The following is a 25,252-nucleotide window of genomic DNA, read 5'->3' as shown; positions in this document are numbered from 1 at the left end:
TTTAGAAAGGTTTTCCAAGCTGAGATAATCAAGTTTCACCTTGGAAAAAAGAATTTGTCCAAACATCACAATTGGATATTAGTCAGTGGCTAACCCAAGGTCTTGAATATATTCAGGATTTAATCATTTGTCCTTGATATTGATATAAAGCAACAAATGTAAGTATGTTCAGAATACATATTTAGTGTTTTTCTGTGTACAATGAGCTCAGCTCACCTTCTCTGCCTCCTCTTCCTGTCTTAAATAAGGTGTCAGTGGACATGGACATGTGGGAATTTGGTTCACAGTGTTAATTGTTTAAGTAATTAACCGCTGTCTGGTGGGACTGCAGTAGAGTCAAGTAGCTACTGGTGAAGACATTAATCAGTCAGCTCAGACACAGCGACTCACTTAGCTTCCAGCTCCCTCATCCACACTTTTTTTGCCAAGTTAAATAGACACTCATTATAGATACAATGTGTCTGAGTTAAACTGGTATAGGCTTAATAAAAACTTTTAAGTTTATTCATATTGAGATGCACATAATATATGTGTGTAATAAGGACAACAGAATCTAATGTAAAATGCAAAAAGTCTGTGAGAAATACAGGCAGACTAATTGATTTATAAAATCTTTAAAATGTCACAAATCAGAAGCTAAAGCCATGTTTAGCTTTAGCTTGTTTGTCTAAGTAATTGTCCAGAAATGCAAACATAATCAGTTCACGATGTGAAAAAGGCAACCTTCAACTCACACTAAAGGTGTTATCAGGTGTTACTTCAACAACAAATCACTTTGATAAAAATAATCACTAGCTAGCTGGTCTAGCTACAGCCAATTAAAGACAAAAGGGCAATATGAACTATGTCAGCGATACTCATCACAACAGACAGCAGTTATTTTATTAGCACGATGGCTACTCTATCCTAGCAAAGATAGTTGTAACCTAGACAGTTAAAATTATGTGTAAAACATAGTAATAGTTTTTATATTGTATTTTATATTGCTTCCCCATAAGGGCTTTATATTTATATTGTAGCTTTAAGCAAAAACTCACCTTTGCCTACTTGCACATCCAACAGACACAGAGCAACAGACGAGTCGTGTTACTGTCAACCTGATGACTATAGGTCCATTATTCACTCCATTTAACTCTGTTTTGGTCATTTGATAATGTGTTAATACCACTTCATGCAGCTTTAATAACAATGTTTGTTTGCTGAAAAATTTGAGCTTGACATATTTGTCTGTATACTGATTTATGATTTACAGCATAAATACAATTAATGTTCAGGAAAATAAACACATTGGGATTATTTGGGGGTATCATGCAAATGTCCTACACCATTCTTTAAAGCCATTTAATGTTCAAGAAAAGAGCAACTATTTCCCATGCCTAATGCAGTGCAGGTATTTGTCTTTTGATGGTGTGCTGCAGTGACTTATTGTCAGCTCTTACAGTACACATGTTGGACTGGTAGCAAAATACAAACAAACAAGAACAGGCACAGCAGGATCCCACACACAAGGAAAACATACAGCGGACAGCAGACATTGAAATGAACTGAAGAGCAAACATCCTGGTCACCTTGGTCTTAAAAGTGAATGTCAACCTCTTACTAAAAATCACCAGTCTATTGTAGCTGGAGAAGTTACCTTTTTAAATGTACAATGTCACCAGGATAGAATAAAATCTGTCTATGCTTCATCAACAGTGACTTTGTTGACCGAAAATATTTTTTTGCAAATCCTTGTGCCAAAATGAGATTTAAATTATGTGTTATACTTATTCACAGTACTATAATATAGAACTTAATTTTGGTGTGACATGTCAATGCAGGAGTTCAATTAATTCTTTAAGGAATAGAAGGAAGAAAATTTAAGAAATGGAAATGGAAGACTTCTCAGTGACATTACACTTTGGTTGATTTGTTGCTTCAGGAGAGTGCGATCCAAGTTTGCACACACTGACCAAACTGTCCTGGTGCTGGAGTTAGCATGTGGATTCTGAAAATGCATTGCATATTGTAAGATTGAACGATTTTGCTTGTTGACCCAGGAAGCATCTATTAGGTTATTTGCAGGTGAAAATACTTCTAGACAAAAAGGTTAAAACTGGGCTAAATTGAGTTAGTTTTAAATTAAATTTAGTTAGTTTTATATACAGACTGTATTTCAACATGTAGTAGGACCTACTTCACATTGAAATATAATTGTGTCCCTGGACAATGATTATATTAGAGCTGAAGCAATTAGTTAATCAACCGATTAATCAGTCGACAGAAAATTTATCGAACAACAAACAATTTTGATAATCAATTGTAGTTGTTTGAGTCAGTTGTCAACCAAATATTTTCTGGCTCCAGCTTATCAATAAGAGGATTTGCTTCTTTTGTCTATTTTGTATCACTGTTTATCTTTCGTGTTGGACTGATGGTCGGACAAAACAAGACATTTGAAGCTGTCAGCCTTCACTCTGGGAAACAGGAATGGACATTTTTCACTATTTTACACACAAAATGTTTAATTGAGAAAAAATCGACAGTATAATCAATGAGAATAATTGTTTGTTGCAGCCCTAGATTATATGTAACTCAGACACCTTAGACCATTAGCCAAATTTAGCCCACCATGCTAACAGTACTGCCTGTCACAAGAATTTTGGAGAATATTGCAGAAATAATAGTTATTTTTAATATATGTTGAAGCTTAATACAAGAAAATATTATTAGATGTTACTGCTCCCACATACAGTATTCCACCACTGTTTAGAATGGCATTTTTTTTTTTTTATGTCATCAGTGTAAAAATCGTAAAACTTAATGCATAGTCACGATGTTAATATTTGTTTACAATACTGGTACACTGATAAATCATTTGGGCCTGTGTGTGTGTGTGTGTGTGTGTGTGTGTGTGTGTGTGTGAGAGAGAGAGAGAGAGAGAGAGAGAGAGAGAGAGAGAGCATGCATTTTGTTTGAATTTGTCCCTGTGTGTTTGTGCGTGGTTTCATGTCAGACGCATTTTGTTATTCTCCTTGGCAAGCGGCACTTGGCCAGCATCTGAAAACGGACAATGCAAGGCAGGAGCCATTCAGGAGGAGAGGAAATCCCACCCTGTGTTTGTCCACTAACTGTGTCTTTGCTGTCTTCCTGCTTGGAGCACAATACAACAAGGTGCCCTTTGCAGTTTATTGCTGTGTTTTTAATGCGCTCTGTAGGTGCACAGAATTTTAAAGCTTGCTGCAGAGTGACTTTTTTTTTTTCCAGAAGCAGTTCTCTACAAGCAAAGGGAAAGGCTTCTTTTCAAAATGAGGCAGCTTAATCTATTTTGATAATAGTGACATGCACTCTTGCAAAAATATTAATAGCACAAAGTAGGAGCTGGCTGATAAAATGAAAATCTTCTGCAGACTGGATTCTGAATGATGAACATCAGGAAATTATAATTTTCTCCTAAAAAGATGGGTAGAGATTTCAAAATTAATTTCTTAACCGTACATCAGATACAGTGAGTAGCACATGCAGTATTATTGCATTTACCATGACTATTAACTATTTGTCAAAATTATAGTAGATTAAGGATAGCATGAGATATGACCCACCCTACCACTTACTAATGTCCACGGTGTCTGTTACAGAATTTTGTTCAAAATTAATATAGTCCTGGCTCAATTAGTGCAGTATTTGACAAATATTTTGCCATAAGAATGGGGTTCAGCACTTTTAGGTGTACTTTTCTTCATGCAAATTTAAATTAAGTTTGAATTTAAACACGTAAACCCAATTTCCAAGCAGATCACTGCCATGATGTTATTTAATTTTACTGTGGTATTTTGGTCAGGTCGTCTTGTGAGAGAGTGATTTACAGTGAGGGCAGAGGAGGCAGGATGATCCATGTTGCTGATGTGACCATTTCAGTCACTCACTTGAAAGTTAAAAGTGTCTGTGTCAGCATTGCTTCCCCATAAGGGCTTTTGGAAATCTAAAGACAACAAACATTTCCTCTGTGTGTGTGTGTGTGTGTGTGTGTGTGTGTGGGTAGAGGGTATGGCACTGAAGAGGGAAAACATGAAGGGGAAACTGGGAGTCAAAGGGCGCCACCGCTATCTTCAATTCAATGTCTCTTCCACACATGCTCTGCACATTTCTGTATCTGACTAATCCAAGATCAGACAAGCCTGAACCAGTCTTTAAACTGTGCACTTTACTTACTCATTATACTTTTGACAGTAAATAAATAGATGTATGTAGATGTAATTTTCTACCCATTTTCACACAATTTTGCTTTAAAAGGTTGGTACCATAGAACAAAAAGTAGACTCTAAATGATTTTTGACTCATATTTTGATAAACCGACGGTAGTGTATATTTTTGAGACTCTGTAGTTTCCAGCAGAGGGCACTGTGTATGTGTCTCAGTCTCCCTGGACAACATAATTTAGCTTGTGATGATATTCAAGATCTTTTGCATAGAAATCCTTAGTCATCAGGATGATTTAGTCTTATTTAACAAGGCACATAGTTACTGTGCATTTTGTCTACACAAGACTGAGAATTATTGATCTGCACGTCTGTAGGCTGTATATCAGTCAGTGGCCTCCAATATGTAACTTCTACTTAAGCAATTATTGAGAAACCTTATATTTGCATCAAAAAGACATTTATCCTATAATCATTTTATGTGTCATTTATTACCTTTTTCTACACTGCTAACTTTGTTTCCCCTTGGGGATTAATAAAGTCCATCCTTATCACATTTTTATTTGAACATTATGAGGAATATTTATGGGTTGCTGGTTCAAATCTGAGAGCTAGGCAGGGAAAGTGAAAAAGAACCAGTCACATGCCCTTGAGCAAGCCAGACTGTTGCATGGGGTAGCTTTTTCATGTGAATGAATAAGTGATGTGAGCAAGGAGGTGCTGAAAAATGTGTGCTCAGTCAGTCTTCCCAGTTTAGATTAGGGTTGAAACTTCCCCACTACGCTTGCTGCACTGGAATTCTCATTTTACATCTCAGGCACTTATGTCATGCAGGTTTCCAGGATAGCTTACTCTAAGTGAGCAGGTGGGATTTACTGTGTGGCACTTTGCTGGAGCACATGGTTGTTAATGGACACATGTGAGGATTGATTCTGTCAAACTCTAGGCCACCCTGGCATCAATTATTTTGATGCCAAACAAAAAGTTAACCAAAACAAACAACAGTAATTTGTGATGAGATGCACCCACACTGGTGCTGGTTAACTTATTGTGCTGGGACTGTAGGAAAAAACTGGTAGTCTATAGAAGGTGCGTGTAGGGCTAGGACTTTTTGAGTACTGACTCAATTGTAGCAAAGAGTTAAATAGTAATTCTCTGTGTTTTGTTTGGGCCAATATTTGTTAGGATGATTATGTTAAGATAACATTAATATCATAAAATTCCTTGTATGTGTAAACTACTTTGTAATAAAGCTGAGTCTGATAAATACTAATGCATGTGAGAGGATGGCTTATTTGTTTTGAGGGTTTTAATAAAATGAGATCTTACATTTAAAAAAAAAATAAGGTGTCATACTTTACATAGGAAGATATTGAAAAAATACTATCGGTATAGAAACTCTCAAAAATAAGTCTGTACAATGGACTCTATTAATAGAGTACTCCACCAATTTAGCATTGCTCTGCTACTTACATGGTGCCTACATTACCATACTACATTACTTGATCACAGACAGTTTTGTCAGAGATTCAAGTGTGTTAATGTTAATGCTGGCTAATGTAGCCTTGAGCCGCTAGCCTCACGCAGAGGTGAGAAGCGGGCAACAGAGATCTGGTAAACTCACTTCTTTCTAACTCCACACCCTCAGATTTGTTTCATTTTCAAACTTGTAGTCTTCAGCCGACTCAAGTGACATCACTTGAGGCAATTTATCAGATATTGGACAGGTTCCTCTGGAGCCACAAAAGGCTTTATACTGTACAACTTTTGTTACATATGCAGTAGTACTTCCCAAGACCTGCAAACACAGCATGATCACCCTTATGGGCCGCAAAAAATGAAAAACAAGCACTACTCATTCACTTAATTAAAGTGAATGTTTTGAATGTTACTCTCTGCTCATATGTCAATTAGGTCACGATATCAGATTTTTACTACACGATTATAGTGGTGAAAATAATTCATGATAACGATATCAAAATATCTATAGAAAATTAGCATTATTATTTATTATCAGTCAAATTCTTGTTTAACATTGTTTGTTGTGTGTTTTGTCTTTACTTTACCGGCACCTACTATGACAAAGCGAGAACAAAAAGAAACGGAAATGGTTTAAGAGGCGCAGGATTATTTACACAATATTATCATGTGTATTATTAACATGATATCAGTATTTGTTTTTTTAAATATCACGGTTATCGTCAATACCAGTATATTGGGACACCCCTAATGTCAATAAAGCATTTTATCACTTCCATTTTCTTGCCAACAATGCAAGAATGTCACTAATGATGTTATGATATGAGCATGTACCTGTATTTGTACGGGGCATTTTGACAGCACATAGACTGTACCACAATGCATCTAAAACTAATGTCAGACTACCTCATTCAGGAGGACTTGTGTACGAATTCTGGTCCGCATCTGGGTTCAAAAAGTGTTCATATTACCAAATTCGTTAGCAAACAGCTCTTAGATTGAGGCTAAACTGCCAGTGTGAAAGTGTCCTTCGAATCATGTGTGACATTACGTCTCTGCACCGATGTGTGTGTGTGTTCACCTGTGTCATCTCAGTTGCATTTCCCTGAGCCATTTTTGCCTGAGAGAACATAATCAAGTTGTTCTTCTCCAAATTAAATCTGTAGCTAGTTTGTGACCTGAAATATGCCCTCATCCCCTTGGCAATACTTAGAGCTCTGTATTGAATGCTGCACACACACACACACACACACACACACACACACACACACTTTCATTCCCATACAGGGGGAATTGCTGGAGGCTATATTCTGATAACTCCTGCAGTGATGTGTGGGGGCAGCAGAGTAACAAGAACCAGCTGCTCCCTCATCTTCTTTCTCTTTCTCTTCCTCCTTCTCCCCCTCCTCTACATCATCTTCCTCCTCCTTTTTCCTTCATCTCCCTTTTCTCCTCTTTTCCGGAGTGTTATTATGATTATCACTGTGCGTCTCTCTCTTCCTGTGCGAGAATACAGCATGAACAACAACAACAGCAAAGACGATGCTGAAGGAAAAAATAATAATTTCACTAATATACACACACACATATGCATATACACATGCACACAAAAACTGACAAGCACACAAGCTTATAGACACACATACAAACAGACAAGATAGGCACCTACACATGCAGACACAGAGGTGTAGTTAAAACACATGCAGACACACAGACATGCCCACACACACATACAGTAGACACACACACACACACACACTCGGCTGCAAATGAAGGTTGTTCCCAGTCAAAAGGAGGGAGCAGGATTCCCTCACTGATTGATGACTCATTGAGGCAATAGCTGTTGCTGTTTGTGCATCATTACTCGCTATGCTGTATTACCATTAATATTACACTACTGCAGACGCAGCTACTTTAGGAGCCCCATGGCTTCTCAAAACAGGTTCGGCATGCTTTGAAATCACCAAGTGAAAAGTCTTAACACTGGTGCAGAGGCATGTTAGCATCCAAATGAGTTGTACACCACATCCTGACATCTGGCACAAGGACAAAAGGACACAACACCACATACACTGCAGCAGCACAGTCCTGTACAATACTAGACTACAAATCAGTTAAATCACATAACTTCCGCAGGCCTATACTCAACACAACATTGCTGCATACTGTCTATTAAAATACATAGCAACAGGATCATATTTGCGAAAGGACCATGCATTCAAAAACAGCAGGATTTTTTTTTCAATTGTTTTATATTTTTACATAGACTGTAGAGGAAAATTACACAGCCTGGAAAGACTAGGTTGAAAAACCCCCAACTTATATATGTGCACAAATGAACAGAATGATAAACAACTCTGTTGACATTTTAACATTATGTTTAAGCTGTGTCAAAGGTAACAGTTGTTTAACAGGCAGATCAAAGTATGTCCACATATATTCATCCAAAACTGCATTAAACCCAAGTGGCATCGAGGGAAGTCTGGGCAACGTTATGTTAATGAGCTATGACGCGGTTTGGCGGCAGCCAATCAGAATTTAGAAGGCCTGCGCATGTATTTTGTTACCAAGCATTCGACCAAACTTTGCCACCTATTTCATCTACGTCAGTGCGTCCACAAATCTTTCTACAGCGTTGTTGGCAGGACAGCCAGTGCGAATTTTGAAGCTGTCGCCAGCGGCGGTCTGAACGCATGGTATCTCTTATCTCTAATTGACCAGAGCACCCACACCAACCTGTAATTTCAGATCTTACTGTTACAGTAACTTGACATTAAATCAAATGACTAATTACTAAAAAAAAGTAACTGATTTGAGAATGTGAATTATTAATTTGTACTCAAAAGTTAAAGCAACAAAACAACTTAAACAAAACTCCTCAGCTCCTAAGAAAATAGTGCAAAGTGACTTAAATGTCCAGTGTGTAACATTTAAGGAGCAGTTGGCAGAAAATGAATATAATATTTATAAGTATGTTTTCATTAGTGTATAATCACCTGAAAATAAGAATTGTTGTGTTTTCATTACCTTAGAATAAGCCATTTATATCTACATAGCGAGCGGGTCTCCTTCCACAGATGTCGCCATGTTGCACCACCATGTTTCTACAGTAGCCCAGAACAGACAAACCAAACACTGGCTCTGTCACATTTTTCACGAGTTTCGCGGCCACTGTAGTTTTTACTACATGCTTGAAAGGGGAGGGTTGCGACAAGTATTCAAATGGTTGCAAACTGCAGTGTCTGTGCTAAATGCCACTAAATCCTACACACTGCTCCTTTTTAATATTAGAGCTGCAAAGATTCATCAATTAATCAAGTTGTACTGTAGATGCACAGAAAATTTATCTGCAACTATTTTGATAAATGATTAATCACACAAAGTAATTTTTCAAGCAAAAATACCAAACATTCAATGGTTCCAGGCTCTAAAATGTGAGTAATAATAATAATAATTAGTTAGTTGCAGCTGTGCTTAATATATACTGTACATGTGTGTTTATTTCAATTAAATATGCAAATATATAGAGAGAGGAAAATAAATAATAATGTACTGTACATCATGGATCATTCAGTCCTCTTTGCCCTGCAGACCATCCAGCTCACATTAAATGTTTCTGTATAAAACACACACAATGGTGACATACAGCTTTATTTGCACTGTGAGACTCGTTGTAAAACCAGGACACTGTCAGTGTTAAGCTCCATCTCTGCTGTTTAGAAAAGGTGTATACCGCAGGTACGTGGTTCATCTTAATAGATGTCGATTGTTGACTTTGACTGAGGTTAGAGTTCATCAACATGTCTTAAAGTACGAATTATTTCGTAACTATTGATTCCCATAAGGTTATTCTGTCCCAAGTAAGATCCTTATTTGTTTTGGGATTAATGGTTGATTAGTTATGTCTAAGTCGGCTTCTTCTCTAACTTTCTTTGGGACCAGCTTTAGTGATGGTCTACAGAAATGACTTAACTGTTACACCCTCACATATAAACCTTTACTTTATTTTTTTGTGGATTGCTTTCTTGCTTTTTTATTGAAACAGCAGGAGGGCTGAGAGAGAGAGACACATACACAGTATAGACGGTTCTGGCAGGGATCAATCCCAGGCCAGCAGGGGGATACATGTGGTTCCAGAGGCGGGGCTCCTAACTGCTAAACTCTCTCTGTGCACCTTATTGTTTTTTAGTGGTTAAGGCGGTTCACAAGTGGTGATTCATCACTCACTAACACACACACACCAAGCTGTGAGCTTCCTGGAGGCCATTCCCACCTCCAGCCTCATATCACCCACTGATGAGTAGCCGCAGGGTTATTCCAAACGCCTCCCTGTGCACTCAGTATCATCTGAAACTGAAATTTTATCTCTGTTTTTTATACACAGAGACCTCCCACTCCAGGTATGTGGTGGAACTACCTTTTGATGCCAATTAGCTGGAGAGAGTGAGAAACCGTTTTTACTAGATGTGTCGCTTTGAGCAGAAACAAGAAGCAAACATTGCTTCGAGCCCTTAGCTGGAGTCTAAGGCATGATGGGATTTTCTTGAGGGAGGGAGGCTGACAGCAGCCACTGTTAGACTATAACAATACACACATATACAGTACAGTATGTGTGTGTGTGTGTGTGAATGTGTGTCCCTGGACAAAATAAAACAAAACTTATCCAGTGAAATTACAAATAAATATAAAACACCAGCAACATAATTCAATAATAAAATAATTGAAGAGTCAAAAATGGTGAAAATGCTCAAAAGAAATGCAAACTCTGTCCTGCACTACATACTGTATACCTACCTCCACACAATATAAGAATAATAGCATTAACAACTGGGTCAAAAGAAGGAAAACACTTTGTTTTGCTGTGTTGTGTGGCATGCCCTTTCTCTGAAGCTTGGCAGGCTGCTGCAAGTTTAAGAATGCAGTGAACTATTGGGAATTGGCATTTTATTATATAGACTCACACAGCTTTAGTCAACCACCTTAACACAAACGAGACCGACATCAGTCCAAAGCACAGCTGAACGCCATAACAACATGCCACTGCAGCATTCCTGGAACCTATAAATTACATCAACTATTACCACGAGCACCTGCTAGCATTTGATGCCATTAAAGCTAGCACTGAGAAAAGCACAACCATTGTAAGTTCTGATAAGAAATATCAGAATCAGAAATACTTTATTGATCCCCGAGGGGAAACTCTTTTGTTACAGCAGCTCACTATCACGTCAGTGCAAACAGGAATAGAAGTATTAAGCAACAAATATAATACAGGTCAATAAATAGCAAATAAATAGCATAGCTTTTTTAACACGTAATGTTGAAATGGTCACCGTGACTCATCATTATAATATGGAGGGGAATCATTTTCTTCTTAAAAAAAGATTTAGACACTGAGAAATGGGTCCTTGAAGATAATTCTTGTGTGCGAAGAGAAAAATGTTTAAATATAAAATATTTATCAACATTTAATTCTATGCAATTCAAATGAATCAATTACTTTATTAACCTTTACGCAGCAGTGTCCTAAAGGTAAAGATAATGTTGGGCAGGGAAGCAAAATAGCAGCTCTTGTCCCTTCTTAATTAGCACTGTTGAGGTGCCTTGATCAAAACATTTAATTGCAACTGTTTCTGTGGAGATAAGCTAGGGCTGCAACTAATCATTAGGTTCATCAGTTATTTCTACAATTTAATTTAGTTTACAAAATCTCAAAGTAGTGAAACATGCCCAGCAAAGCCCAAGGATATATTAAAATTGCTTGTTTTTCCTGATCAACAGGAAGAAAACCAAAGATATTCCATTTATAATGACAGACAACAAAAAATCAGCAACCCTTCACATTTGAGAGGCTGGAACCACAATTGTTGCTTGATTTAAAAAAAAACAAAAGCCAAAACAATCAATCAAATATCAAAACTGTTGGTGAGTAATTTTTGGACAATCGACTAATCGTTTCTGTTCTAATCTGATCAACAGATCAGACTGTGGTTGCACTGGGCAGCCTCCAGGTGTGTACTGGTGTGGGGGCCACGGCCTTCATCACCATCTCAGTAAATACAGTTTCTGTTAATATTACAAATAGGCAACAATATTTTTTATGATGTTTTGCACACTCAAAGAAGATTGGCAGTGGAACAAGTGTTGTGAGATGCTGCATGTTGCAGTTGCACAAATGTGGCCTTCCTGGTGAAACTGTGTTATTATGCATGGTGGGGAGCAGCCTGAAGAGCACTTACTGTACTTTCTCTTAGCACTAAAAATAGCTAAAAGCATTGAAAACCAACAAACATCAACAAACCGGGCCCAAGTCTTAAATATGTGCTTCTCCCAAAGCCTTTAGTGTAGCCAAATGAAAATTGGGACAAAGATTCATACCTGTTTTCCACTGTGACTTAAAGTAGACAGTAAGGGTTCAGTGTCAGGGACAGTTGAACATAACACATGGCTGTGGCAGGTTATGTCATGCCCTCCTGTTCTCCCTGTTGCAAACTGATTGCATAGACAACTGGCCAAAAACAACCATATAATACTATAACTCTAATACCATGGGCTACAACTTGTATTTGTTTGTTTTCCACAACCTAAAAGGGAGTACGACTCAAGGATTGGGTAGAACATTAGTGTGGTTGAAATTAATAGTTGTAGATGAGGTAATGAAGGCAATCCTTGTTCAAACATGGTAGCTGTTTTGTTTTTAACAGCCGTGTTGTACTGGAGTCTGGTTCCTGGCTACGATTGCAGCTATAATTAAGTAAAACATTAGTTAACTATTTCTGTTTACGTAACTCCCTTTTCCCTTTCTCGTGATATTTTGACAGCAAGTGCCAACACTCTGTCACTAATTCGTCAGTCTCCCTATGGTTCAAGCTAAAACAATATTATTGTGAGATGAAAAAGTACAGAATAATTCAAACAAATACATGTATATCATTGTTAATAAAGCCCCACCGATAGATATGAGCATGGCCAATATCTGTGGTCAAGTTTAGCTAATCACATGTTTTTGTTGACCGAAGAAGAAATTGCAATACCAAAATCTTACACATATATATTAAAGGTAATTTAGAAACATTCACCATTAGTTTGTCCACAAAGTAGTTATTTTTTCAACTGTTAATCGAAATAATAATCGAAATTTTTTTAAATAAAAATGTATCAAATGACTATGTGAAAACAATGGGAAAGGGGTCTCTTGTAGTGATTATTAGCTGAATCTGCAGCTCCCCTTAGCTTACTGAGCTTTATAGTGAGTTTCAGCTCATTGTTTACCCACTGTTCACTACCTGCTCAGCAGCAAACAGCAGACAGACACAGCAAGAGACTAGCTGGTGAACAAACTGGAGCATTTAGCAGCTAAAGAGTCAGACATTTCAGGAGTTGGTAGAGACCAAAAACAGAGCTAAGACAGAGTGAATATTGGATTTGCATTCACCAGGTGGCCAGAAACACAACTCCAAATGACTGATAATGTTGCTCTGTAACTGCTGGATGTGTAAATAACCAACTGTTTGCTAACAAGTTCGCCAGATCAACTTGAAAGGTGATGATATGTCAATGTTGTGTTTACAGATTGTTTCCGCTGCCCCCAAGAGGCCCAAAAAATCAGTTATTGCAGGATTAATAACCAAATTTAAGTGGAATCCTTATCAGAATGTGTTGTTTTGTTATGTGTTTATGTATTGGCTGAAATATTATGAGATTTTTTTTTTTATTGTCAAATACTGATATCAGTATTGGCTTGAAACATCCAGGACAGCTCCCCTTTGTGGAGAATCTGTAGTCTGCTACACGTGAATGAGTTTGTGGGTGAACTACAAGCCAGTTTTATGAGGTGCATTGCATCTAAAAAGAAACAAATTGACAGAGAATGTTTTAATTAAGCATACAGGCAGTTATCCTTTCTGCATTGCTTCTCAGTAGAGCCATCAAGTTCAAAGATTAAATGAACTTTTAGGGATTAGGGGTTTAATTTCAACTTCAGTTTTTTCATTAAAATGTACGGTAGCCGAGAAACACATGCTTTGTTAACCTAACTGGCCAACATCAGGCAAAGTGAGCAAGCAGCAACTGTGCTCAAAACAGTGGTATGGCTTTTACAGAGCTCGTAGGGCAGGTCTGACATGACATTTGCCCTCTGTCAGTCACTTGCTAGGACGCCTGTAGGCACTAAGCTGATCCTCCGCATCAAAACAGGTTCAAGACTGAAAGTAAGAACTGAGAGAAATGAAGAACCAAGAGTAACATTTTAAGGGATATGTAAAAGCAAGCAAAATATATGAGTTTGAAAATAGTTTTCCTACACAATAAAGCAAGAATATTACATAACCTGGCATACATACAGCTTTCTTGGTACTTTAAAGTTTTTTTCCCCCCCTGCATACAGTTTGGAGTTCACGTTTGCAGATTTAATTTTTTTCCTTTGCAGTCGTTTTTTTTTTTCTTCCCATTTTCACTCTATTGAGCTTAATGTGACACATATACATACTTGAACCACCTCAGGTGCACCCATGAGTGTTAATGAGATTTGACTTTTCTGGCTCAATTAAATGACAAAGATGGAAACAAGTGTAAATCCAACCTTAAGGCTTCAACGCATCACTACACACTACGGCCATGTTTTTTGGCCAGGTTGTCAACTCTGTTCTCTCATTGCCATTTACCAAGACATGGGTTGTAATGTAGCCATGCCGTTTGGTGTTTAGCTGGAGTGCACCCATCATGTCACCTGGGTTGCAGGTTCGTGGTGGGTGAGAACACTTGAATTATCCTCCAGGGAGAATGCGCCCTGGCTTTACTGAGTGACGCATTTGCCCTCATGGAGCGTAACAGTTCTTATGCAAATCAGACCCACTGGCCATTACCACACACCGTGATGTTATATATGCTGGCTTATGTAAATGACTGACCTTTCACAGAGCATTTACATCAGGGTGGGAAATTAACTGCTCATTATTACATTACAAAAAGAAGCTACTCAAATCTAACACTATAAAAGGCAACCTTTTTTTGAAGTAAATTTGACTGTCATCTTGAGACATTCAACAGTGTAAAAAATTGGAAAGTTTGAATTAAAGATGCAAATTTCAAGCAGTTTTTTAAAGCCTGCTTGGGAAACGTCTGCTTTGTTTAAGCAATTGACATGGGCCACTTTTTGCTAAACGTCCGGCCCAGGTTCGGGCACGATGGAAAGGCGCTGTGGATGACCTGTGCTCTATTAGAGAGAACGGGTTTAAGTCAAGTAAGTCACAACAAGTGTGTAAAATCTGTCAGTTAAAAATTGCTGTTCTTGCTCCATACTTGCTCTATACCTGGCTCCAAACAGTTGTGCAAACTGTTCATTCACGGAATATATTATTTCAATTTATCAGTGAGAAAGTCAAAAGCTCGGTTTTTAATCTTTTTCGATTTTTTTTTAAAAACATTTTTATTATTTATATAATATTTCTATTTCAGATGATGTGGATTCATTCAGTCTGTCTCTGTTATCAGTCATACATTGCTATCCTGTGAAAAAGTGTTGGTGTTACTATTTACAAATAGATGCATGTGTGGTGGAAACGACTAGTGGGAGGTGGGGGCTTTGCAGGGTTGATATTTTTTTTTCCTGTGCATTTGAATTTGAATGTAAGAATGTGATCACATTTGCAGCAAACCATAATTAATTGATTAGACTTGCGTATTTGGCTTATGTGAGATCACATTGGCTACAATTAAACCAAGATTTGAAAGCCAGAATCACATGCTTGTTTTTTTTTTTGTTTTTTTGTTTTTTTGTTGTCATCATGCAAGACTGGAGATTTTGGCAACTGAATGCGGACGTGTCAACACAAATCTGATCCCAGTCCCTGTCACTTTATCTAGGCATGATGGACTTGTTTGTGCTCTTTGCCATAATTTACACTCCCTGCTGCCAGTTTAGAACCATGTACATTTGTTAAAATTAGCAGTAGTTTTGTCTGTGGATTGCTCTTGAAATGTTTTGTTATGCTTTGCTTTCTTTTTCTGGCTGTCAGATACTATATCAACAAATCTTTGCCATCATGTTCTTCTCACATCAAGGCAAAGATATGTCAGTTTTGATAAGGGCTGCAACTAACTATGGTTCTTTTTTGCCATTTTATTCAATAGTTGACAGTATAGATGCAGACAGGAAGAGGAGGGGGTTATGTTGCGGCCAGTTGTTCCAACCACTAGTCCTCCACTAACAACTATTTTAATTATTGATTTATCTCTCACATATTTTTTTCAAATAATCAACTAATTGTTTCTAAAATATGTGTGTATGTCTTAGGTGACATCTTTAAATGTTTTTGTCCGACCAGCAGTTCAAAATTAAATAAAACTAAGAAAAGTAGCAAATCCTCACATTTGAGAAGCTGGAACCAGACTGAAGTTCAGAGCAAGACTATGAACAGCATATAGCATCTGCGTAGCTTCATGTGTATGAGAGAGAGACAAAGAAAGGGAAATATAGAAAGAGTGAGAGAGGTTTCAAGATTTTCGAGCTGGGACCAAAAGTTTAGTCAGCTGGGTAGAGCTCGGGCATGAATTGGTTTAGATTTATCTTGATTAAATTCTGATCCACAATATTTTGCAGAGAAAGACAAAGCAATACTTCCATTAAAGTGAGCATGAATGCACGCATGTTGTTGATCACACAATGCATGATCACACAATTACAACTCGTTACGCTCTCGCTTTAGCACCGTTCCATTCTTGGTTTGGCCTTCCCAATACCAATAAGCCAGTATGAGTGTACAAGTATAGATGTATGTGAATGAGATCATGGAGAGATCATTCATGGTGAAACTAGTTTGGTCAATCTGAGCTATATGACAAAGAAACGGTGACCAGGTGACTATTTATGGCTGATAACAAGATGACATGTTGCATATTGGGTTTGCTGTGTTGAGAGACGTGTGTTGGGGAGGTGTTTCTTGACGTGCGGTTTGCCTTGCTGCATGCTGTCCTGCCATAGGCTGCTGACTGGTGAGCTGGTATAGTGAAGCGGAGGGGGAAAAGAGAAGGCATTAGGACCCAGCGGTGAGAGTGAATAGGCAGGCAGAGTGGGGCTGAGTCACTGCATGTGTCTGAGAGGCAGTCAGAAACAGAGCAGAGCAAGGGAGCAGAGGTGATCTCACACTCATCAGCACAGGATAACACAACCATGATGGGTTGACTTGGGGGGGAGGCGGTTGGAGAGAGGAAGTGTGCATTCGCCACCACTTGCTCAGCTATGGAAACAAACAAAGTTCTTCATTTTGTGCCTTCGGGTAAGTGGATCAAAGCTCTAAGAGCTGCTTCTCAGCTGTGCACAACACAGCGTTCACTGGGAGAACCTTGGGGTTCCCTACCTAGTGAAACCTGAGAACCCCCTGTGAAAACATGCGCAGCACACCTCCGCTTACACTCTGAGGGACGGCAGATTGGGTGTGCATGTTTTCTACTGTACACACTTGGTGTTTTTTGTGTTTGCTCTTTATGTGTACTTAGGCTTTGTTCTGTTTGTGACAGAAATCCGGTTTAAATTTTTTCAGGGGAGGTGGGGTTGTAGAAACCTTGTTGTGGTTACAGAAATGCAGATGGTTTTTTGGGTTGTTGTTTTGTTTGTTTTTTTGCATTTTTGTATGCGTATGCGTTTGCCTGATTTTTTTCTTCTTTTTCTTTTTATTTATGTCTGAAATGCGACATGAGATGTTCCTGTATTGTATTTCTTCAGTTCAGGAACTAAACCTTGAGTAATGATTGCATTGCAAACCCACCCAGAGAAAGCCAGGATACCTGTAGAGCAGGGACAGCTGAAATGCAGAAGAAAACCCGGGCTCATAATGCACTTTCTCATGTGTTGCACTGACAGGGCTCGTGCAAGTTCGCCTGCTAGACGGAGAGGGATTTACACAGCACAAGAAATGGTGTGTGTGAATGTGCACATGTATCTGTGTGTACTGTATGCGTATGTGTGCATGTGTTTCTGTGCAGGAGAAATTGAGAGAAAAAAGATGTGTACATCTATATATCGACGCCTGTTTATGTGTGTGTGTTTGTGCCTGTTTGAAACGTGTGTTTGTGTGTGAGAGAGAGAGAGAGAGAGAGAGAAAGACAGTGTTGCTGACAGCCACAGGAGAGCAGCGAGTTCTCCCCTCACTGAAAGTCCTCTGAGAGACCAGAGCCCATTTGGAGGTGTGATGCGGCTGCCTCCTCACTTTCATTTTGTCTGGGAAGGCAGAGTGGGATACTGCGTCTGTGTGTGATGAGGACATTATGTGGGATAATGCGAGTGCGGGAATATTATCTGAGTGTATATATGTTTGTGCATGAGCGTGTTTTTGTTTGTAGTACACAACTCTTTCTGTATGCGATAATGTGTGGGAATATATCTGTGTTTCGCGCATTTTTGTGTGTATGAGTTCAGTCGTGCTCTCATGAGATGTGTAAGAGTGTGTGTGTTTGAGTGTGCGTGAGCGTCATGCGCTCTGCGCACTAACTACATCTCAGAGTGTATGTCGGGGTGTGATGGACACTGCTGTGGCTCGTCCTCTGAAGAGTAATTTGCATTCATTTGCTTAGTGCTGATTAGAGGCGGAGAGGGCAGGTTTGATCCTTGCAGCAGAACAGTTTGGTTCTGTGAACAGAAAGGTATTCAAAAGGTTTGTTACCAATCAAAGGAAAGGTTGAGGTTTGAAAAGGGTCGCTAGAGAAATGTTTGATCCAGTAATGTCTTCCATCCAATCCATTTACATTACAATTGTTTTCTGTCATATAATGTAATGTTGGCTTTAAATACGCATATTAATGTTGTACTGCTCAGTAGAACAAAATGACCAAAATATATCTGCAGGAATTTGATGGAGTTATTGATCACCACCAGTGACTCAACAATTTCTTTGCCAAAGGATTAGATTTCTTTCTTTCCAAACACACTTTAGTGCCCCTCTGGATTTTCAAATAAAGCAGAGCAAGCTTCAGCATACGTAACAGGAAAATGTAGTCCATCAGAATGTTAAGCCGAAGCTGCCCATACAGATTATAGAAAATGTTTTTTTATTGGTGTTGTCATCAATGAGCAATAGCAAACCGTTATTGCAGCATATTGCGAGTAATCTTCCAGATCGTGTCATTATCAGTGGCAACCTGCTGACAGGTGAAGGAGCAGCTGGCGCTGTGGGAAGAGGTCAGGAGATATGGGATTCACTTTATGGAGCTGTAATTACCACACCATGTTTTTACATGTGACTACACAATGTAATAATACTGCAGTGAGTTTCTGATTTAATACTGAGGCATAGATTCATTTACCTTTCTGATTTCAAAATGGACAACAACAAATTACTGCAGCTTGTAACAATGCAGTTTGGGAACGTATTTAGTGAATGTTTCAGCTAAGACAGCTATGTCACTGAGGATTAACTGTTTCCTATAATGCTTTTCCTTGGATTGTTATTCTTGATTAATTAGTAAAAAGGTAATGGCCGATAATTTGGTAATTAATATTATATTAATATTAATAGTTTACTGACTTTCAGTGGAATCATATTTTGATCATATACAAAATTCTGTTATCCATATTGATTATTCCGTCAATTGTAGTTTAAGAAGAAACGTAATGCAACAGTGGAATACACATAGCTGAACTGAACATCAAGTTTTGTGCATTTTTACCATATCATGATACATATCAATATCAGAAACATATTCTTATTAATATCATGATATTTTTGTTAACCATATCACCCAGCCAGAATTAGAATATTTAGCATTTCAGAAGAGAAACTGTTTAACTAAGATTACATAACTGAAAAAAGTATTTTTGTTTTTCAAATGCATAATTGTTTTACAGCTGTAACTAACGATAATTTTCATTATTGATTAATCAGCCGATGATTTTCTCAATTAATTAATTAATGGTTCAGTCAATAAAATATCAGACAATTCTAAAAAAAAAATGACCATCGCAATGTCCTAAAGCCAAAGGTGACTTAACCAAAGTCCAAAACCCAAAAATATTCAGCTTACTATCACTTAAGACAAAAAAACAGGACATCCTCACATTTGAGAAGCTGAAAATATGGAATATTTTTGATTTTTGAAATATAACTTTAACAATGAGTCGATTTATCGATTATTTATTGATTTTCGTAAACCAGTAGAAAGATCCAGCTCTGTGAAAACCAAAATTGTAATAACTGTAAATCCAGCCAAGTCCACATTTCTTTAAACAGTTCTGATTAAATATCATAATCGCAACATAAAACTGAAATCTCCCAGCACCGTGCTAGCAGGGTGTCAATCATCAGGTGTGACAGACAGCCTGGTAATCAGTGTTGCAGCCGTGACCTGCAGAGCCAGAAAATATCAGCATGGAGGACATATAGCTGTGTAAATTAGTAGTTCCACTATGTGGAAGTGGAGGTGTGTGTAGATGGATGACTTGAGCCTGTGTGCATGTGTGTGTGTGTCCTGTAGATGTGACAGTGATCTCTGATCAGTATTCACCACTGGCAACAGATCTCAGAAGCTCCAGCCTCTGAGCACAGCCATCTGGGCAGAGGAGAAACACACATCGACGACACACATACAAATTATTATACAGTATCACACATGCACTAATACACACCAGCACTAAAATATCACAAAAACATGTCCATGCAATACATGACAAGACAGCCACACACACACAGACACACAAGTGTATTCACACATAAGTATTTTTTTTTATTTGCACACACAGAAATACACACTCACACCGACTGTGTCGCAGATACTGTCCATACACACTGCACGTAATTATATACACAATTCATTCTATCTACATAATTTGTTGGTTTACACACACAAAACAATTATGTAGATGTGTGATGTGTCAACCCAGACACTCATCATGCACAGTTCAAGGAACACAGGATGAAGAAGACCACACATTCATTACAATTACAACTCACACACACTCACATGCACACACACACTTTCTCTTGTTTGTCTTTGTATCTCTGTCTTACTCCATCTTCTATGGGTTTTTTTGTTGCTTTTTTTGTTTATTTATTTTTTCATTCTTCCTCTCCCACGCACACATTTACATACACACTCTTTTATCTGGATATTTGAATCCATAAAATACACACACACACACCCACACACACACACACAAACACAAACAGCCGTTCCATGGACCGGTTTTGTAAAAAAAAAAAAAAAAAAAAGTTGAAACAGTCAAATGACAGTGTTTTAGAAGTGTCTAAAGCAGAAAGTATTTTTTCACATACTCAGACCCGCAGTGCTCAAAGATGATGAAAACACTTCCTGTCATTTAGGCGGGCAGTGTAGTCAGTATGAGGCTGGTATTTTTGGAATGACGTATTAAGCTTTATCATAATCACAATCTATTTAAGGTCAAGGTGATTAATTACTTAGCGTTTACAAACAGATACTGTATGACATCAGTGAGCACTGGCAGTTTACATTTACTATATAGTGAGTTTCTGAATGTCACTCTATGCCTCTGTGTGAAAAGTGTCTCGTTTGTGCTGTGGATTGTATCACTTAGTATTTCGGTGATCAAGGATTTTCTCCCTCTGACATCAATGAGGTGCAATTACCACAACAACTATTGTTGCTACTAATAGTAATATAAATAATGATAATATGATTTCACCCATAACAGTGTGATTAATTTGGGAAACATGTCCTGTAACGTACTCAATACTGGAAAACCACATTTACGTTGTCTTCAGTGTTTTTAAAAACAATCAGGATGGCAAATGATGAGGATGGCAAAAAATGTCAAACATTTTGGACTCTACTATTGTTTACTCTACTATCCAAGTGTGCCTTGCGCCTCTGGCCATGAAGATGCCAAGTCCACGACACAACAGACATGGCGCACTTGAATGCTCTTCACGGCAAGAAGCTATTACTTTCGCCGCTTTTTACTGCTGTGTCTCTCACAAACGTTAGATTTATTTATGTCAGTATCCTGCCAATTTGTGACATGGATTAACGCACACACACACACTCTCCCTACAGTTTTGGGAGGATTTGGGAGCACTTGATAAGATGCATTGGATCTCTCCACTAAAGCAAACACAGCAGAATCATTGTTACATAATAATGAAATAGCATAGAGACATGAATCAAAATCATGGTCTTTATTAGAGCTGCAATGATTAGTTGATTAATGGATTAGTTGATCAACAAAAAATTAATTTGCAACTATTTTGATAATCAAATAATGGTTTTAGTCATTTGGAGCAAAAATGCCAAACTTCTGCTGGTTCCAGTTTCTTAAATGTGAATATTTTCTTCATCTTTTTTTTTTGTCATGCCTGATAGTAAACTGAAATTTGACTGAACTGAGTTTTCGGACAAAACAAGACATTTGAAGACGTCACCTTGGGCTGTGGGAGTATATTTCACTATTTTCTGATAAAATGATGAATTAATTAATCAAAAAAATTATGTGCAGATTAATTGATAATGAAAATAGTGGTTAGTTGCAGCCCTAGTCTTTATACAATTAACCATGCAGCCCTAGAATATCACATTTTTGAATCAAGTCAAGACCACAGTCAATGGTCTAAATTTGAGGTTAATGGTTTTTAAGTCCTTTGTTCCTCTGTGTTATTAGGAGTAAGGCTCAGGTTCTTGCATTTTATCCCTTTCCCCAAGAATACCCATATTCTTTAAAGGGAGCAGATTGAAACTGAAAAGTTTATGTTCCCACTTATCCAAAAGTTATTTCAAGAAGATGCCAATCACCACAGTATACATTTAAACATAGTCTTCTTGGTAAAACAACAGCTCAGAAAACGCTTAATGTAATAAAGAGTGAAAGAAAAATGTATGTAATAATGTAATTATTAGCAATATAATAAAAAATATATATTATAATAATAAATAACTTTCCTAAACATAATTTCCTGTAAAGATGTCTGCCGTCTCATATATATAATGGAATGGAATATAATGGAACTATATGGCACTCGGCTTGTGGTGCTCAAAGCGCCAAAAAGATAGATTTGAAAAACTCAACAGCAACGTCTCTTTACAGAAATTATAACCCGGTTACTCAAGATAATCCACAGACCTTGTGGTGAGCAGTTTCATGTAGGAACTATTTTTTTTACTACCGATTCTACATGAAACTGTTCACAGTTGGGGTGAACTGTCCCTTTAACACAAGCTCTGCTGTGTTCCCTTCAACATCCAAATTAAATCAGTCACAAACTTAAGTGCAGTCAAACATCAGTTCACTCAGTTTATATATGATTAGACATGAAAAACCCAAATTATTAAGTCAGGGAGTCAAATACTACTGTAAAGCCCCAAGTAACCAGACCAAGTTGGTGATGATTGTCAACAATATGGTCTATACAGATTGCTCCACGACATGGAAGTTGTATTTTTCCCTATTGTGGAATTTACAAGCTATTTAAGCAGCCTATCCCTATTAGCACCATGCACAAAAATAGCCATGTAGTTCCAACATGGTATTTAACGTGTTACTTATCAATTCCACATGTCTTGTTTGCTTTATAGCAGCAGTATAAAAAGTATTTATTATTGTGAGGATGAAAGCAAAACAGTTTTGTCTTCTTTTTCAACAGTTAGATAAAATGAGATTTAAATACTAGTGTGCTGCATCCTAGTAGAACAACCAGTAATCATAAATCAAGTTAGACTGAATCCAGCTACACCATTACGGTTATTTTTATTCCTGATTATAAAGGCAGAAAGTGTCGCAGTCATTGACAATTAATGGGGAGGTCCTTTTTGTTCACACAATTGGATGTATAGCAGTTGTTTCTCAGCAGTTATTTTTTCTAGTCTGCTTTGTTTTTAGCAGAAGATTACATGTTTGAATTTATGAGTGTTTAAGCGGTTTTCAGTGTGTGAAAAATGAGAAACTGATGTTAGGGGCTTGCTTCACAGAGAGGTCATGTCTTTATCTCATTCAAAATACAATAGATGCTTTTAACTCAGATAAAGCAGATGGTCGGCTGCCATTGTCTCTAGATTTGAAGTAGAGGATCATTTGCTGAGTCAAGCAGAAGCAAGAATAAATGCACACAGACATGGACATGGACATAATCTCTTACACAGCATACATACATACATACACACACAAAAATGATTGATATATCTCCATAAATACACATTTTTTAAAAACACAGTGATGGTGGTCCTATCCTGTCTTTGGTCATGACATGCCACTCTGGGTTGCCATTGTGTGATTAGGCTACAGTTTATTGCCAACCTCTAGCATGTACACACCCATTCACTGCAGATTCAAGTTTGCACTACAGGTTACAGCACAGGAAGCAGTACTGTGCACAGGCGAGGTATTTGTTTCAGTTCCTATTTAATATTGCTCTTGTATGGTCTACTAAGGCTGCTCAGCGTTCCCAGCACAGAACGATTTGTACTGTGCAGAGTATTTTCTCCTTTGCAGTGAATTTAATTTAAAACCAACAAACAGAACACAACAGAGTGTTCGACATGGCGCTCTGCTGCTCCCCTCCTCTTGATATGCACACCCCCTCCCCAACATCGTAATTATTCCAAGATGTATGAGGATGCCCCGATGAATTCCCAAACCTTGATTGTAAAGCTTCCCTTTCCATGTGCCTGAGCATAAATATCAATGCGCTAAATAGAGTGTGGCAATATGTATAGCAGTTATAATGAAGACTCACCAGGGTGTTAGCACTCACACTTTATTATAATCTCACGGACACTCACGCATGAGCATGCAGACACACACACACACACACACGCACGTCTTATTATGTTTGACCCACACAATTGCATCGCAGAATCATGTTGTACGATGAGTCCTGCAGACATTTTCTCCTTTCTGCACAGACTGAGGTTATTTATGCCAGGTTTCTGTTTTCATACAGCTGTTGAATGCTAGTTTTGCATATATGGCATGTATAGTCTTTTATCCATAAGAGATGTTTTGCACTGATCCTTCACACTGTCTGATGTCCTTTTTGTCCTTGTCGTGATGGTGTAATTTACATCATCCATATACTGCAGCACCAAAATTGCATCCATATTCCAGCACGTTTAGTGTAGTTAATATAATATCTGTGGTTAAGGTCTGTCTGAGTAATATGGTGTTGTACAATAAAAGTAAAAGAGTGTGTTGCAGAGAAACATCAGCATAGTAGCACAGTTCACACTGAGTGACGAACAAGGGCAAAAAGAGCTCACCTACAGTGTAAAGAGAAGGCTCAAGACATAAAATGGACGAAAGACTACACAAACCCCTCTACACCCAGTGTCAGATGGAGGATTAAACAAGCTAGCACTGAGACATACTGTAGGACGATAAGCTGGAGAACAGTAGGTAGCCGACGTTGCTTAATTTAAATTCTGTGAGTGTGGTGCGGGATACAACTAAGCTAAGCAAAGAGACAGCTACTGAACAGGGCAAGGCAGGGCACTGACTCTGCTGAAGTTAGTGGTTTGATTCTCTCCAGAGCCTTTCTCACTAAAAAGGTATGAATACTCAACTGAAAGGCTTATTTGATTAAAATGGCCATTAAATTTGATATATTGTTTAAAATATCATATCCTCTGTATGCTACTTG

The 25,252-nt window shown here is 38.0% G+C and overlaps 1 protein-coding gene across 6 annotated transcripts in view; it reads left to right on the top strand.

The window, feature by feature from the left end:
• slc4a11 (solute carrier family 4 member 11) overlaps positions 1–25,252 on the top strand; it is a 107,939-nt gene that overhangs the window by 4,318 nt on the left and 78,369 nt on the right. For 2 of the 6 annotated variants that reach the window (XM_044167649.1, XM_044167645.1), the window contains exon 1: positions 16,738–16,933. The exons of 3 other annotated variants lie outside the window; for them this stretch is intronic. Coding sequence is in view for 2 of the 3 variants with exons in the window: in XM_044167645.1 (XP_044023580.1) it covers positions 16,897–16,933 (37 nt within the window). In the remaining variant the exon portion in view is untranslated. Of the gene's footprint in view, positions 1–16,737; positions 16,934–25,252 lie in introns of those variants that run through there. One more of the 6 variants, XM_044167648.1, reaches the window with a different exon arrangement.

This window comes from Siniperca chuatsi, linkage group LG15 (genome assembly GCF_020085105.1).
Source record: "Siniperca chuatsi isolate FFG_IHB_CAS linkage group LG15, ASM2008510v1, whole genome shotgun sequence".
NCBI lineage: Eukaryota > Metazoa > Chordata > Actinopteri > Centrarchiformes > Sinipercidae > Siniperca > Siniperca chuatsi.
This window is presented reverse-complemented; position numbering and strand designations above follow the sequence as displayed.